The sequence below is a fragment of the Myxocyprinus asiaticus genome, chromosome 23 (assembly GCF_019703515.2).
Source record: "Myxocyprinus asiaticus isolate MX2 ecotype Aquarium Trade chromosome 23, UBuf_Myxa_2, whole genome shotgun sequence".
In the NCBI taxonomy this organism is placed as follows: Eukaryota; Metazoa; Chordata; class Actinopteri; order Cypriniformes; family Catostomidae; genus Myxocyprinus; species Myxocyprinus asiaticus.
Window position 1 is genome coordinate 20,404,064 of NC_059366.1, and position 18,537 is coordinate 20,422,600.

The 18,537-nt window shown below is 35.4% G+C and overlaps 1 protein-coding gene across 2 annotated transcripts in view; it reads right to left on the minus strand.

Moving 5' to 3' along the window:
- Positions 1–17,831: 17,831 nt before the first annotated feature.
- LOC127413597 (protein FAM204A-like) overlaps positions 17,832–18,537 on the minus strand; it is a 35,818-nt gene continuing 35,112 nt past the window's right edge. For both annotated transcript variants that reach the window (XM_051650857.1, XM_051650856.1), the window contains one exon: positions 17,832–18,086. In XM_051650857.1, coding sequence (XP_051506817.1) covers positions 18,035–18,086 — 52 coding nt within the window. In that variant the 3' untranslated portion in view covers positions 17,832–18,034. The remainder of the gene's footprint in view (positions 18,087–18,537) is intronic.

An 18,537-nucleotide genomic window follows, 5' to 3' on the forward strand; every position in this document is an offset into this window, starting at 1 on the left:
TAAATGGACCATTATTTTCAAGTAACATCTGTATTAGAGCTGTAGCCTACTCATTCTGAACACAAATTTAATGTAAGTTAACAAGACATTTTAATATCTGAAATAGTTCACAAATGTAAACCACATGAGCTATTTAGGAGCATATAAATTGAATGGGGAAAAAGTGTGATCTCAGTGATTTAGACCGTGGCATGATTGTTGGTGCCAGATGGGCTGGTTTGAGTATTTCTGCAACTGCTGATCTCCTGGAATTTTCATGCACAACAGTCTCTATAGTGTAAAGTGAATGGTGCAAAAAAACATCCAGCGAGCGGCAGTTCTGTGGGCAAAAATGCCCTGTTGATGAGAGAGTTCAGAGGAGAATGGCCAGACTGGTCTGAACAATAATCATGCCACGGTCTTAATCACTGACTCCTGACCCATATCTGCATGATTGTATACATTACACTGCTGCCACACGATTGGCTGATTAGATAATCACATGAATAAGTAGATGTACCTAATAAAGTGGCCCATAAGTAGATGTGCCTAATAAAGTGGCCGGTGAGTATACTCACCAGCCACTTTATTAGGTACATCTACTTATTCATGTGATTATCTAATCATATTATCATATATATATATATATATATATATTTGTAAAATTATTATATATTTAAATTATTATAAATGTATCATTTTTTTATAAGCATTTACATCCAAGCACATAAACATTTACACTAATTTCACACACCTTATTATAAGGTATATCTGTTCAATTTTAGCCACAGGATAAAAATTCTGACTGTGTTTTAAATTCAAGGTTTAAATATTTCTCTTTGTTGAAAACACTTTTTGAGTAGACAGCATTAAACTACCATGACAGCTGTTTTTGTTTTTCCTCCACTGTACTTTGACAAGCACTGACTGCTAAATCTGTGTTAATGCATCTTTTCCAATCTCCCCCAGAAGGTTTGTGTCTCTCAAGATCACCTGGGACTTGTAGTCATAACCTGCAGTGCTTAAAGTCCACATAGCAACTTTCACACTGTCCAACCCTTGACAACAAGAGCAAACAACAATGGTATGTCCTTTCCTTCTGCTCTTACCCTCACTTAACTTGGTCTGTACAGAGCAGCCTGTGGGGAGGAAAGAGTTAATTAAATTACCATCCATTTTCAAAAAGCGCACAGTCTGCCTCTCCTGCCAGATGATGAGGGGCATGCCTGAGCATGTCGCTCCCTCTGTCTGTCTCTCTGGAGCTCCTGCCTGTCACACACTCAGGTGTGTTTCCAGAAATGCACCTTTCACATGCACTCACTGCAGTGACATCCACACATTCACAACAAGATGCGAGTCACCCAGACTAATGAGTTTGGCACATCTCATCATGAGCCATAAGCATTTGTATAGAATTCAGAATGTCAAAAAAAAAAAAAAAAAAAAAAAAAAATATATATATATATATATATATATATATATATATATATATATATATATATATATATAATGGGTTATTCCGGTTTTGCAGGACCTTTGGAGCTCTGTAACTTTTGAAAAATGAATATACATGTAACATGTATTGTAATGTAAGGATGTATTTCTATTAGGCTATAACTTAATTATTTACACAATGGCTAGAAAACTAGCAGGATGCCAAACCTAAAGTTAGCCATTGCTCAGTAGCTTACACGAGGGTGTCAACTAGAAGTTAATTTTGGTATTTTTAACCATCTTTTGAAATGCTGATGATGATTTCTACAATTTTATCTAAAAAGATGGAGTATTTTAAAGTGAGACAAGCCATTTAATTGCAAAAAACACCACATAATTCATAAAATCCATTGCTCACATTTATGCTGTTGTTTTCCACCAAAATGAAATCTCTGACTTGGAAATGTCATTAAGGATCTGGGTTTGTAAGGTAGAGGGATACTACAAAAGACAGGATGGAAACAGGATGGAAATGTGAAATTGAGGACACACAACCTATGAAATGATTACCAGTCAAAACAATATTCCTATGAAAATATGTTTTGTTAAAGGGAAAAAAAATAAGAAGCATATTTTATATAATAAATTAAAAGTTAGAAGGGACATAGCAAAAATGACCTGCTCACATTATTAAAAATTCACCCCAGTGTTCACTTAATTGCAAAAATGTGAGAAAATTAATATGATGTCCATCTTAAAAAATAAAATAAAATAAAAAGTTTAATTTTATATCCAGTATAAGACTTATACAGTATTATGGGGCATGCAAATGTACAGAATAACAAAAATTACCCTTACGCAGCACTGATTTTTGAAGAGTTCTGACTTACTATGACACAAGGTTGTGATGATGCTTCTATAAGTGTAATGATACAGTTTAAATTACAGAGGCTCATCAGTGTTTTGAAGTCTTTAAATGTTGCTCATTAAATTTGCCATTCCGGCTTTAACCCAGGATGGATTAGAGTTGTGACTGAGTTCTTCCGAGAGCCGAGCTTTTCTGAGAGCTAATCAAAATAAGTGTCGTCAGGAGAGAGATCTGGGGGGCCTTTAACAAGCCCTTCATTATATTTGACCTGATTTTCTCCTTACAAGGTCTTACAACTAACAAATTGTGAGATATTCCATGTTCCTTATAGCACACATGCCAACAAAACAAGGAATGCAAGGAAGTTATTTATTTTCTTATTATGCAATTAAATGCCTTCTTGATCAGTTTTCTGGGCAAAAGATAGAAGGTGGTAAACAAATTAAAAGAGATATCCATGACTAAATCTATCCCTAGGATTGGGGAAAATTCAAATTTCCTATGAAGAAAAACACTTCTGTGAACTGTAACCAGAATATGGAGAAACAATTAAAAAATGCCAGTTTCATTTATTTTGGAGGCCAATTATGTATTTTAATTCATGTAACCCCACTTACTTTCACAGTTAAATTAATAAGGCTTGTTATCATTCACATTTAGAGTTAATTGACAATTGCTGAATTGTGAGTGTTTACTCTATTGAAGCTGTAATGTAATTGTAATGTATTACCAGTGAGCAAGAGATTAACAGTGTTTGTCATTCTTCCCACAGCTGTTGTATAATACAAACATGGAGAAAGCTGGAGTGGGAGGGGGAGAATCAAAATGGCGATTTGAAATAGGTACCAACATCAGAGGAAACCAGCAAACTTTTGAAAGCTAATTAACACAGCAATTCTTGATCTAATTAGTAAAGTGTTGGTTTGAGAAACAACATCAGAGAGAGAGAATTGTGCAATGAATACCACTAAGTAACAATAATATGGAAAACTGTAATAAGGCTTATGACTAACCACACACAAGCTATATAGTAGCCACACTATATATTATGCACAGCTGTAATCAACAAAAATGTGTGGTATACTGTAGGCCATATAGGAATGCTATAGTGCATTACAGATATTTTCTAAATTTGAATATATATTTCATTTAGTTGTGATAATCATTTCTCCAAGTATGTTAGATTGAAGGCCAATCAATTGAGAATAGCTAAGAGAATTAGCATAATTTACAGTACACAAAGGAATGTTGAAATAGACGACAGCTTAGCACATTTTAACAGCGTATAATCATATTTTGACCTACTTAATTCTGCTTCTTTCTCTGTTTACTAAACACAAGGTGGCTATTAAATTCAAGTTTTCATTGAGAAATTATTTGATTTGTTTTGGACGACTGGACAGTGTATTTAGAAAAAGGTGATATTCAAAAGAAGTGCTTTTAATTCTTGCCAATAAGGAATCTTAATCTCAGACATATATTTGTCATCCTTATCCAAGCACTTTATATCAGGTATCTCTAGGCGAGACAATGTATCTGCCTTTTCTTACAGTAAATGGAAAAGAAAACGGATATCCTTGGAGAATAAGCCAAATCCAGCAACAGTGAGTCGTTTTTGAGTCCTTACATAAACGAAGACAATGCAGTAATCTGATTTAACATCCTCCTTTCCTACAAAAAAAACAAAAAACAAACAAAAAAACAAGCTCATTGGGCAATCAATTAAACACATTTGAAGTCTTCTAAACATTCTAAAAGTGGTTCAAATGGGCTGTCAAATCATTTTTTTTTTTTTTTAAAAGATTGAGGATTAACATGTGGAAATAGATGTGTACTAATATTGATTATTTTTCCCTTCTTTCAGAACATGCTCAATAACACTAAAGTGTATTTAAGTCAACTGAAGTGTAAGTTATATGGAGGAATGATATGGATGCCATTATAACATCAATAAAAGTCTAGAAGAAAGGAATGACAAACCGTGTCTACAGAAAAGCTCTGGTTCCTGTTGTTTTCCTTTTGGTTTCACTTTCTATGGCTGTCTAAAGTAGGGGCGACTAATCCTCTTTTTGTTATGCATAAGGGTTGCCAACAGGTCTAACTCATGTACTCTAACTCTTAGATGTTTTCAAGGGGCTTTCCGCATTATCAGACGTAATGGAATTCAGTTTGAAGCTGATGACGTTCGTGAAATCAAATTACAATGAAGTTTTGACCAAAAGCGTCTTGGTTTGTGATATTCACAGAAAAACTAGGTTGATCTGGTTGGACATTTGACCTCTTTCTTCTTCACATATTCAAAGAACAGTCTATTAAAAACTGCGTTTTCATCCATTTGTCCACTGAAGAAGTTCTTTCTTTTAAATTACTTTGTTCTACGTTCTTACATTCCATAATCATTCATAAAGCTAAATGAAAGCATATTATCCAAGATCTCGTGAAAATTCTTTGAGTGTGGAAAACTTTTTGGTAAATGATATTACGCGGCAGATGAGGTCCACTGTGTGGTGCTAAAAGAGAGTTACATTTTGTCCCAAACAGATAAACTAATGCTTTATCAAGTTTTACATGAAGAAAACCGACCTTCCTTGAACGTAAACCTAATCGATAGTGTCATATATTTGCAAAAGTGAGGTGAAAAACGCAATTGCTGAAGCAAGCATGTCATTTTGTGCTGCTTTAAGGACAATTCTGCTTACGTGACGACTCGCACGCTCTTCAGGACATCGCAAATGCAATGCTCTATAAGTTAAGCTACCATGCAATTGAATCGCACTCAAACAAGCTTTTAAATGTAGTTGGTTATGTAATGCACAAGTTAAGATGCATCGCCTTACATATATATTGTCAAAGTAAAAGTGTGTTGATATCATGAGATAGCATCGTGTGAGGAACACATGATGTATGTGAAAGGGAATTAAAGTCGTTGTAGTAGCACCAGGAAACTTGAGTACATCAAGCCACGTAAACATCCTTTTGCAAACATATAGGTATAGTAACATGTATATAAGGTATTTTCTGTGTAAAACGTGTATTATTATTGAGAATTGTGGTTTGTGCAATCAGACTATCCCAGAAAAATCTGAGAGCGTCTGTTAAGGTCAAAGAAGCCCCGGTGAGCATAATAACAGATGCCAGACACAAAAGCATTGTTTTCCAACAAGGACAACAGCAGATATTAACCAAACACACTGGAGTTTCTATCAGGATAGAGCGCCTTGGATGACACAGGGTGGGCATCCATTTAGCCTACTTATCTAAAGTCTCTAATTACTTGGGTTTATTTGATAAACAGAAGAAGAAGAATGCATAAATGGTTCAACTACATCCAATGGGGATTAATCTGAACTCCTTGAAGAGAGAGAGAGAGAGAGAGAGAGAGAGAGAGAGAGAGAGAGAGAGAAATACATCTTTTGTGGAATCCTTCATTTTGCTCTTTAATCATGCTTTAATTAGGAACAGTAGGGCACCCGGTTACACTTGGCATTTTAAGAGATTGGCTGTTCGAAGAAAAGACTGTGTTAGTCTGGTCTCCAGACACACTGACAATGGCATCTCACTCTGTTTGCATGGCTTGGAAGTTGGAACAGAGGGAATATTGCTGGTCTTGGAAGAGCTTGGCATTTTGTTTGTTGCAGTTTTTGAAAAGTGGTGTTGGGCATGCCAGGATTAACACAACAATGATCTTACATCAATTATGCTCAATAAGCAGACAACGTTTATGATCAAATAAATGCCTTAAATGGCATTCCTTTATTGGGGTAAGGTCTTAAACGGCTCAAACAGACACCGGTAGGGACAGATTGATTTCTGCCCATTACTCCGATTTTGCGTTGCTCGTAAACACCTTAACCAGCATTTTCACCAGCTTATTCAATACATGTAAACACTCTCATCCTGAAAGTCACAGGTCACTTGATGTTTTAAGGAAATGTGTTTTCAAATAAAAGAACTGCCATCCTCTTGAAGACGCACACTTGTGCTTCTGTTTTGAAGTCATTATCTGGCCCTTTTCCCTTCCTCCCCTCTCCAGCTAAAATAAAGAGGTAGCTTCACAGGCAATCTCGGCCTTGTTTGTATAAGGTAATTACTACTCATCCTCCTAACCCACCAGTTCTGATGATGCATGAAAAATAACCATTCCCCTACTTCAATCAAAGCGGAGGAAAGAGAAGAGAGAAAAATGGGGAGCTGAGAAAAGTGGAGAAGGGGGGTTTGGACCGGGAGACAGAGAAAGAGAAAGAAAGGGGGAGTCTGGGAGCGGCACACACTGCTCCCTCCTCGTTTCTGATTAATTAGTTGGAGTTGGTAATCAGTTTAATAAGGCTGGAGTTGCTGGTGAGAGGTCCCCTTTGGCTGGGACTCGCTAAGCTGAACAGGGAGACCAGGGCCCTGCCATTCTTCCATCAAGTAAACACATAGCCCCTATTTACATAAACAGTTGTTTCTTTTCTCTTTTTTCTTTGAATGTGTGTTAGTGTGTTTGCATGTATGTGTATGTGTGACCCTTCTTTATTGGGATGACCTGCAAGCCTCACACCACTGCCCAAGTCACTTCCAACAAGGGGGCAAGGCAAATTCATGAATTTTTCAGGGAATTTATGCACTAATTAAATCTGGGCTTTCCAAAAGAATTGCGGGGCAGAGCACTGGTACTGGTTCCTGCATACACAACAGAGGATTAATGCAGTTAAGCCTCATGACATCATATATTTAGCATTCAGTCTCCTAGTTTGTTTGTGAACAAGCTTAGTTTAGAGAAGTGAGAACTTCATTTAGTCCATTTTTTGCTCTCAGTCAAAAAGGATTAATGCAGGCATGCAATATATAATTTAAAATAGGTCCAAGCATCTTTTATGATGACAAAAAGTCATAAGCGGGAAATACATAGTCAGTATTTAATAGGGATATTTCACCCCAAAATGAAATGTCTGTCATTATTTTACTCACCCTCATGCTGTTCCAAACCCATATGTGTTTCTTTCTTCGGTGAAACACAAAAAGAGATGTTAGGCAGTTTCATCTTTCACTTTCATGTTTCACGGAAGAAAGAAAGTCATATGGGTTTGAAACAACATGAGGATGAGAAAATTATGACAGAAATGACATTTTTGGGTGAATTGTCCCTTCAAGGACACAAAGCCAACACTTTTAAATTAATTCCTGCTGATAACTTTTACCTACACAGACAGTGAATATGGTTTGAAACTTGTCATGTATGGTGTTTTTGAGGTATTTCTTGGAGGATAAGTAATTTGACTGTCAGCTAACAAATGCAGTTCAGAATATGGTGTCTTATATATGTACTATATTTATTATGAATGACATTTAAACTAAAAACCTTTTAATTATATGGAGAAACAAAGATAATTCACCCAAAATTGATGCCGTCTCAAACTCATCTGACTTTATTTCTTCTACGGAACACAAATATATATTTTTTTACAGATATATTATGTGTAATGTCAAAACAATGCAAGTCAATTGGGGTCCAAAACTTTCAAGCTCCAAAAAAGGACATAAAAGCAGCATAAAGGTAATCCATAATCCAAATTTGAGTGGTTTAATCCATGTCTTCTGAAGTGATATGATCGGATTTGGGTGAGAACAGACCAAAATGTAATGCTGCGTTCCATTCAAAGTTGGATTTGGGAAGTTCCGACTTGATACAGTATCTCAGATCTCCGACAATAATGGCATTCAATGGCCCGATGCTCAGAAGATGACATATAAGCAAAATAATACTGCTATTTTCCCGTTATCTTAGCAGGTGTTCGACTGTCACTAGAGACATCTCCTATAACAACTAAATTGATAAACGTTGCTGCAATACTAGAATTTGTTGTACAGGTGTTTGATTATCATAAAACAGTACAATATATCATATTTTAACGTTTCTGCAAACGTTTGCTAAACAAATTTTATTATCTTGTAATGTAGGAACTTTGACTCATGGATGGATATTATTAAATAAAAGTGAATGTTTATCATTAACTTTGTACATCTCCCTGCGTGCCGACATGTTTGTGTGACATCACGCACCTGCATCTCGGCAAAATCGGAGTTGAAGATTTCCGCACGAGTTTCCAAGTTGGAACTCCGACTTTAAGGGGCAATTTATTGCATCTATTTCTAGTAGGTAGTTAGAAATTCAGACTTTCCATGTTGAATGGAATGCAGCATTACTCCTTTTCACTATAAGTCTTGACATCTGATTCTGCAGTCTCCTTGGCACACTCACGAGAGAAGCTCATTCAAGCTCCCTCTCACTTGACACGTGCACAGGCGTGTACACAAATGTCTTTTTTGATGTTGAAAGTTTTGGACCCCATTAACTTATTGAGAATCTTAATTTTGGGTGAACTGCTCCTTTAAAAAACAATAACATTTTTTATCATGATCAAGTTGAATACATACAGTACATATTGTAAAAATAAAATAATGATAAAACATTATTTTTCAGATAACCTAAACATGTTTTACATGTTGTAGCATCTAAATAAACTGATTATTACAAGTAAAAAAAATAAAATAAAAAAAAACTAAAACCTGGCTACATTAAGTTACACCAAAAAAAAAAAGTACATTTTAGGGGTTAGGTCAGGCAGAAATACCTCCTCCTGCATGTTACCACTTTTTACAGTGTACTGAATACTTGCTAGACTTTTAATCTAAAATAATGACTATGGCTTTAAATTAAATTAAGTTGTAAACTCAGTTGTACAAATTATTGCAAATATTCAAAACAACTAAATTAATGCTCATTCCCCCAAGATCACCTTTTTCACAGCATGGCATATGTGATTTGTGTTATTCAGTTTTTACTTTAAAGAGAAAAAAAGAAAAACAAAGTTCAGCATAGTTCCAACCCAAACTTGTGGTGCAGAGCCTTTGATAAGGGACTACCTCATAAATTCTGCAGTTAATGATAGTGTGCAGTTACAACACATAGCCAGTCAAGTAGCTGATAGTGCAAAGAAATAATTTAAGCTGTGTTAAGTGGCCTATTGTCATTCAAATGATAAATTATGCTTGGCAGAGGTTTTAGAATGGCATGTACAAAGCATTGCTATTGTTTGTGCTGGGACAAGGTTTTAGGCAGCCAAAAGTGAGGGAATTACTTTAGAGAGTTGTGCAAAGTTCCTGAGGGTTCGGAGACAAATTGGTTCAGCACTCATCAGGTCTGCGCTGAAAGTAAGCTTAGCCCTCGACATGAAAACACTGACACAGCCATAACTCTGAGGAGTGCGGCTACACAGATTTACTGTGACTCCAACAAATGTAATGACCGAACTGATTACAATACATGCACGCTAAATTGTTTCACTTGCTGCCACAGTGTTCTTTTCAGAGGTTTGTTAGAACTTGGTATGTTACACCGGCCCTTCTGCATTCGTTTTCCCATGTTCTTAACTGCTAAATGTGAGTTTTTCCCTTCACTTTCTTTAAACTTGTTTGATGGCATCTTTCTTATCATCAAAGGCTATTTCAGGATGAGGTCCTCAAGGGGTCCAGCCAAAACATGTTTCGAGTTGCTATGACAATGAGGCCCATTAATGGGTTATTTCTAATCAAGCTAACTTTTGTAATTATTAACTGGAGAAAGGAATACTTTTTGTTTAGCAAGTAGATACTGAATCCCCACAAAAAAAGGGAACAGGTTTGATTCAGCTCTCACAGCAGCGTTGACTTTACCGTACTGGCTACAAAGACAAATCAAACTAATGGTAATTACGTCACTTAAGATGATTTGGACAGACCCCCTGAAGGCTTTTGCAAGCGCTTAGTGTCCATTTGTAAGACAGGGACATTTCTCTCGTTCGGTCAGTGGTGTCAGAGCCCTGAGGGTGAAGGTGAATCATTCACTGCAGGTGTGTTTACACAGCTAGGGAACTGCAGCGCCTCGACCGCTGCTTATGCCCATTTTCATAAAGTAATTCAACAGAGCATGTTCTTGCACACAGGGCTGATTCATTTTAAACTGTGCAAAATGGCTATGAAAAGCCACAAAGTTCAATTTCTCTCAAAGAAGGACTTTTCAAAACATTAGATGGAACATTCTGTCTTATTTCTTTAAATTAAGGGTCGACAAATTCAAGCCAACTACTATTTTAAAAGAATAGTATTTTTAGAATAGTAGTATTTTTTAGTTAATAGTAAAGAATTTTTGCTAGTTTTACAGATTACTGCATATCACATTTGTGTGCATTGACTCATTTAGCTAAAAAGAATATGTAATTTTCATGAATTCTAATTAATAATTCATTCAGATAGCATGCAGTATGTCATTTTTTTTAATGATGAGAGTGCATTATGTCTGCTCATTCAGCATATTTGTTCTAGGGAACATATATTTCATTTAAAGATAGCACATTTTTAATTGGAAGTTCATTTCCATTTTGTTTCAAGAGTTATTTTTAGATGATAATAAATGCATTTAAAGTGCTTTCAAAGTAAAATACAATTTATGAGATCACGTGTTACCATATTCAAAGTAATGCTTAGTTTTAATTATTCTGATTGCATTTATGCTTTCGTTTTTTTTTTTTTTTTAATCAGACAAATGTATGGTGTCTTTTTGACCTCGTTACTAGAGAATACAGTAATCTAGATGGTTTACGAAACACTTTATGAGGCAGTATTAAATATAGGTAATTGAAGCAAGATACACTGGGAGTTCAGCCTCTCGTTCTTGCAAACCAACTGTAGGAATTTATCAGGACTTTACCCATTTAAATAACTAAATTTGATGAAACATGTTCATAATTGGATCTAAAGCCACTATTCTGTTGACCTCCACTTACACCCCTTAAGGGCACCCCTTAAGGAAAGTTTGCTTTTTTTATGGCCACAAAGTGTATCAAATACTGATGGAGCAACATAATTTGTGTGAAAAGAAATAATAACGGAAGGTTGTTTTGATTAAAATTATTATTATTATTATTTTAAATGTGGCAAGGGGGATAGTAATATAGTGTAGAAATAGGGGCAATATTTTTAAAACTTAAATTTTTCAACTAGTGCAAATCTTTTGAGACAGCAAGGTGCTTTGAGTAACAAATTAAAATAATACCACTTAAGCAAGGGTTAACCATTTCCTGTTATTTTCAATCACATTTGGCATTTCATTATATCTCAAGTATTCTATTAACAAATGAATCTCCATTGTGATTGGATCTGTCAGTGTGAGCCCACATTAAACATTCTTCATAAAAATAAATCCACCTCTACAGAAAAATAATGTGTTTTATATTTTATAGGGCCTTTAGTTCCTGCAACTGGGGGGCTCTTTTTTTTTTTTACCCCAAATACTATCACTTCACTTATTGGACTGTTATTGAAAAACTTTTTGATGTAATCACCTTGAACAAAACTGAAAAAAAAAAAAAAAAAAAATATATATATATATATATATGTATAAATGCTATAATTTTAGGTATTCTCATTAGCTACAAACATTTGCAACATTTAAAAAATAATTAAATTTGATCAAATTGCCTCAAAATCAACCTTTAGACATTGTAGGCATTGATGAAAATTTTGCAGTGCATAGTGACAAACAGGTTTAAAAAAAAAATCACACCCTGATGAAGGAGTTGTAAGCCGCAATGCGTCTATGTTTTAATCCAATAGCCATGACTTAATAAAGGCTTTTTGAAAATGTAAACCCTATTCTGAGTGCCTTGGTCCACTAGAGCATCCGTTAAGAAAAGTGCCTTTTATTCCGGGGGCCTTTAGCCCTGTTTCTGAATATTACTGCCCTTGCCATCCAGAATTGGTAGATAATTTCAAAAAATATTCCTCTAATGTCTTTGAAATTCTGGCACTACAGCAACACACAAAGTCATTTTCGTGAGCAGGGAGGTTCACTTGGCTCTGTAATGAGTCTATTTTGTCTTCTCCTGACTGATTAAGAATCTTTTTTCTTGACACATATAATTATTTAATGAATGCTGCGGCAGAATAAATGACACGTCTTTTGTGTTATTATTCTGAGCATCTTGACAAACAAGGCCCACCGAATGACCTGCTGGCCTCTCTCAAGAGCGATGATTACACTAATTAAAACTGCAAAACATCTGCGAGGGCCGTGGATACGCCGGAATTAAGCAGGTCGTTAAATCAGCGGAGGAAAATGTCAACATCCTCACAGACAGCTCCTCTTTTCCTGTCTCACAGTCAAATGAATGTTAGCACAACGTCTCACACGCACACACAACAAAACTTGTTACTGTTTTGAAGCGAAAATGTTATTCTTCCGCCAAATGGATTGGTTTTATGAAAAAGGATTAGAAAGGTTTCTTTGTGAAGTCAGGTTAATCACACTGTTTAACATGCTAAATGGCTTATCTTGGGAATCTATACTATACTATGGTCTTGTGATATTGTCCTCCAGGTTCCACTTGTAGTCTTTTGGTTTACATGTTTTTTTTCCTCAAGTGATGCAGGTTCTTACTGAAGAGGGATTACCATGTCCATGTGTCCCCTTCACGGGAAAAACCTGAATTTCAACACAATTTGGCGACATTCAAGCATTTAATAGGATTGGATGTCACAGATTTTTTATGTAATTCTTTTACTAACAATAACCATTTTCCCCCATTAAGTGTTTCAACATGTGCATCGAGAGTTTTTGCTCTGCTCTTCACAACAAATCAACACAGGTCAGGGTGCAAGCTTGGCCTGCAGTGAAGAAATACTGCGCAAGCGGGAAAGCTAAACGAAGACATCGAAAAGCGTATTGTCCTGCTTTAAATGATACAAACACAGCTCAAGGCATTGTGCCATGTTCAAAGAGATTAATAGACTGAGATGCTATTGATAGGGAACTGAGACGTCAAGCAAGCCCTCGAAGCGGAAAGATGGTCTTGTTCTCTGAAAGCCACTCTCTTGAACATTCCCTGGTGGTGAAATGTTTTATGTAGTATGTTGCCTGCGACCGCGGCTTCTCTGCAGATGCTTGTTCCTTCCGGACAGCTGACATCCTCTCCAGGACTTGGGCGGACACGGGATTACTGTAAATGATGTACAGGTTATTTTCAAAAGGCTGAGGAGTGTGGAGCAGATTCTGCTTGCACAAATCATCGCTCGGTATTCACTGGAACAAATAATTTCCACTGCCATGTTTCGATATTTTCAGCACCATTGCTTTATATGACCGCAATGCTGGAAGGCAGTGCACAGCAACAACATAGGATGGATGTACCTGCTGTTTTAATAAATTATATTCCCAGCAATCAATTGCAGGACAACTTTGGTGGCCTAAAAAAAATTTGTTTCCAAAAGTAAAATGAGTCAAATCAAAGAAAATGCTAGATAGATAACTAGACAAAGGGGGTAAAAAGGAGTATTGAGAACGTGTTAGGTGTGTGAAAATATTCTGTTGCAAGAGTCTTTGCCCTAGAATCTATATATTAAGGGGTGCTTTCATAATGGTATATTGGAAGGAGTGACTCAAGAGTATAATTTGTATTTGCTGTAACCTTAAATATCACTTGCCACTCAAAGGCAAAAACTAACTGACACTGTGTTTTTATAACTAATAATTATGAATGCTTTTGGCAAACCTTACAACACAACTGAACACAATTCCTTTGTATGCTGGAAACATTCTCCAGGCTGTTGTGCAATGCAACAATAAAAAATATTTTTCCTTTTGTGTATGCAGCCAACTATTCCTATAGTAAAACCATGTGAATTTCAGGCCAGTGACGTACGGAAAAACTCTGGAATGACAAAGAGCTGCTGTCTTTCAGCAGACAAGATCTTCAGGATGAAGATTTTTGCAAGATGTGTGTAATTAGCACCTCATAAGCGGTGACAAGTACAATCCATGAGGACAGAAAGACCAAGATGACTAAGGGTAAACTGATGGGATGTGGTTTAGACTTGGACATGTTCTAAACGCATTTTGAGATGTCTGAGTGTAACATATTTGGAAATATAAATTGTGAAATATCCATAAATCATGCGTTAAAGGTACCATTTAAAGGCAAGTTTAATCATAATAAAGACTGTGCATTGTAGCACAGGGCATCTGCTTAGAGGAACAGTTCACTTAAAAAATTTAAACTCACCCTCATGTCATTCCAAACCGTATGAATTTCTTCCGTGGAACATAAAACGAGATGTTTGGCAGAATGTTAGTCTCAGTCACTATTTTCTTTCATTGTATGGAAAATAAATCAAATAAAAGTTAATGGTGACTGAGGCTAACATCCTTTCAAACATCCTTTCCATTCATTCATCTCATCCTCAATGAAAGGAAGGTGGTAATACAGGTTTGAAACAACAGCAGGGTGAGTAAATGATGACAGAATTTAAATTTTTTGTTGAACTATCTCTTTAAAGTCAACATGAAACGGCATTCACAATATTAGTTCTGTAATATTGACCTATTTCTGAATGAAACAGAATATTAATCAAGAAAAAAATGTAGGGTAGGACTTAATATAATTCATCGGGAACTGATTGGATCATGAAAAGAGCCGTTAAATACCAGAATGGATTCCGGCAGTTGGAAGGGAGGGGTTGAGAAATAAGAGGGATTGTTGACATTAGCCAAAAAGGAAAGTTGTTTCAGAGGTGGAGCAAGTTGTTTTATTTTGATGACGAATTATGAAAACAGACTTTTTTTTCCCTTTGGAATAAAGCACAACGATGAATCGTGCACAATAAGACCAGGAACATATTTTAAGTAGGGTTACCACTGCAAAAATATGCTAATATGGTTATGTGCTATTTAACACACTCCTGTAGTCTATTTAAAAAGTTACATTTCAATGTAAATAATAAATTAAAACAAATGCATGTTTCCTTCATGTGTTTCTCAATTAAGTATGCATTGCTTAAAACCTACTGAAATCTGTTTTATTTTTTCCCAAATCCTGTGTTTTCAATTTGATTTTATTATATTTTTTAGAACTTCATGTTTTAAAGTTTAATTTAATCATAAAAATGGTGTCTAATCAAATGAATTCCTAAGACTTTTAACAAATGAAAAAAATTTTTTTTTTTTTTTTACCAAACTTTTATTCAATACAACAGCACTCTTGCTTGTGATATATTGCTTATTTGTTATTATTATTATTATTATGTATTATTTTTATTTATTATTATAATCACTATTATTACTACTACTCAGTGGCGTAGCCAAGGCCCACCCAAATTAGACCCATGCCCACCCAGAATATTACAGATTATTCTTTGACAAATATATATTTCTAAAATAGTTTTAATGAATTCTGATTTCTGAAAGTGTGAAAGAACTGTTTGAATGAGCCGCCTTTCTGTTGTTAAGGAAAATTTGGTTAAAAAAAAATTGAGGCCCACCCAAATGTAATTTACTGGCTAAGCCCCTGCTGCTACTACTACAGTGAATATTACATTTTCCTATACAGTTGTAATATATTTCAATTGCAATTTCTTAAATTTCAGGCATCTAGCTTATGTTTTGAATCAAGCTTTTATTTTGACGGACACTTCACATGAATAAGTAGTTCGCTACATGGCCTAGTGTGATCATTAAAGCGCAAAGCTGCTATTTAATTATATATAGTCTACATGTGGATGGGTGCTCTGCTCTGTCATCTCACATAAACATTTCTGGTGTATGAGTGGTCGGCTTCACAAATTTGTTTTAAAGCATGCAGCTCATGCAGATTAAAACTGTAGACTTTCATGGTTTAATAATCACACTAGGACATGTCAACATTTTCATTTGATTAATGTGCATTAATTTCCCCCAAATATGTCACATTTTTGTGTGAGCATTTAATCAGACATCAGACAGCACGTGGGTACTGCATTGAGTTGGTGCTCGGTACTACACAAACACTGCTATTGGGGTCTTTTTATTTTAGTATAAACTTGGTACCGAAGTACCAGTATGTTTGACATCACTAATATTAAGAAAATAAATAGGGTACATTTTGATTTAATTATTTTATTGCAGAATGCTTATTATAATTAATTAGCTTTTTCAGGGTGTTAAACAAAGCACTTTGACGAGACTTTGACATTTAGATATTGACTGTTTAGATATCGAACAAGACTTTGTGAAGATTCTCAGTCATCCAGGTCATCATAAAATGTTTTTCTGAATTTAAGAGAATTGTAAGAGAATTTATATCAGTATGTCTTTTTTCTTCCATCTTTTATTTAAAAATGTCCAGATACTCCAGAATAAATTAACTTTCAAGGCCTACAGTCCAATTCCAAAAGGCTTCAATCTATTTATAAAACATGTTGCATAACACTGAAAGCAATAAATTTGTCTGTGATCTTCCAATAATTCATTTACTAGTGATCTAACAACCGCAGTTTGACTGATATATTAAAGATGACATTTACAACAGAGATGTGCTTCAGTGAGATGTCTCTGTGTTAACTGGCAGAGCTCAAACCACACCCCTTGCCTTAAGGCAGCACTGACAAGTTTGTGCTACAGTTGTCAGTTGGCTGTTGTCAGGGTGGGTATGTCAAAGCCCTAAAATTACAGATGTCAACGCCTGAGGCCAATAGAGCATAAATCAAGGGAGTGAGCCTCCACATTCCTGCTAATAACCTCACTGATAAGAGGCAGAGCAGTGGATGTGGGAGGGATGTTTAGAAAAAGAAGGTGCTCATCTTAAAGATTAATTCTTGGACACTTAAGACACTTAAAAATCTATGAATGTCTTTAAATTATTTAACATAATATCAAAACAATTGGCATTTTTTTGATACATGCTCACTTTTTAAAAACAGGAGTTTGTTTGTTTTCAAATTTGAAAAACAATTGTCCAAAATTAAGACAAAAAGTATTTCAAAACTTTTAGGTTGTCAAACATAGTAGAACATGTCTATAGTTAATGTGATGAACTACACCTGTGGTTACTCTTCTAAGACGCTTGAGGGGAACTTTAAACATCTTAAAAATGACATTGAGACCAGTTAGTTAAAGTTATGTTTATTCTAAATCAACTGTAGAGAACTTGGTATGATATTTTGTCATCTAATGCAATGACATTCATACTATTTAAGTGTGGATTAAGTGTCTAGAAGTGACCACACACTTTTTAGGGCCACTGTATATATAGAAAGTAACGTTCATATTTTCCAAATGCAAGGTGAGTGGTTCTTTTCTGACAGCTCGTAAGAATGTGCAATCAAGAGCACTGCCCACAGGAACCCTGTCAAAGATACATCATAGGTTGAGGCCAGTGTCATACACACAGTTTCCTCATCTCGTTCTTTCTTCTTCATACATGCAGTCATCTTACACTGCGCCTGACTAAACTCCTCGTTTATGACTGCTCAAACCTCCTTACAGCTGACAAATTTCATTTTGCCCAGGCAAATCCTATTGCATATTATCCTGTACATTGCATTAGGCTCCTAATCTCTCCTTTCTCTTCCCTCGCTCCATACCTCCATGGAAGAAAAAAGCAGCTGCTGATTAACCCACTTACTGCAGTAAATAAATACTGCGTGCAGTTGTGTGCACCAGATTTAATTATGAGAAAAAGAACAAAAATACACACAATAACAAACACCAATCTAACAATAATGGTGTGTTTAGGAAATTTATTTAGTTCTTTTAAAAAAAAAATTACCCACAAAACTGAATGAATGACCACATAACAGAAAAGCTGATGTCAGTTGAAGACAAAAAACAGGAAATTTAAATGCAAAAATAATGCATTAAACAGAGACAATGAAATTATAGATTGCCTCTATAAACAATTATAAATATTTCAACTGTGGTGAATGTCACATGAATCCCATATTGCTTTTGGTTTCCCACCTTTTCTTTGCTTCAAACCTAAAATGACAAAAAACAAACCAAAAATACTGAACATTAGATACCTGAATAAAAAATATCAAGGATTTTAGGAAAGATTATTAATAAACATTTCACAGAAAAAGCACTCCAAGAAGAAAATATAGATTATTTTAGGCAAATATAATTGCATATAATTGTAGTCAATGGAAACACTAATCCACAGATGCTGAAAAATAAATAAATAAATAAATACATAAACATGGCTAGGAGCTTACTCCTTCCTCACAATATTCAATGTACACACCCAGGACCTCTGTGGGGACTGACTGACCCCTAAGATAAAAAGCATCCACATACCCATTAGACAGCTCTTGTGAATACACAGGAGTTTACACACAGGACGACATCCAGGAAAGAGGGGAAAATTTTAAATGTGAAATGCAGAGTGACTTAATGAAACTGCAGGGTATCGGCATTGGAGGATAGAAGA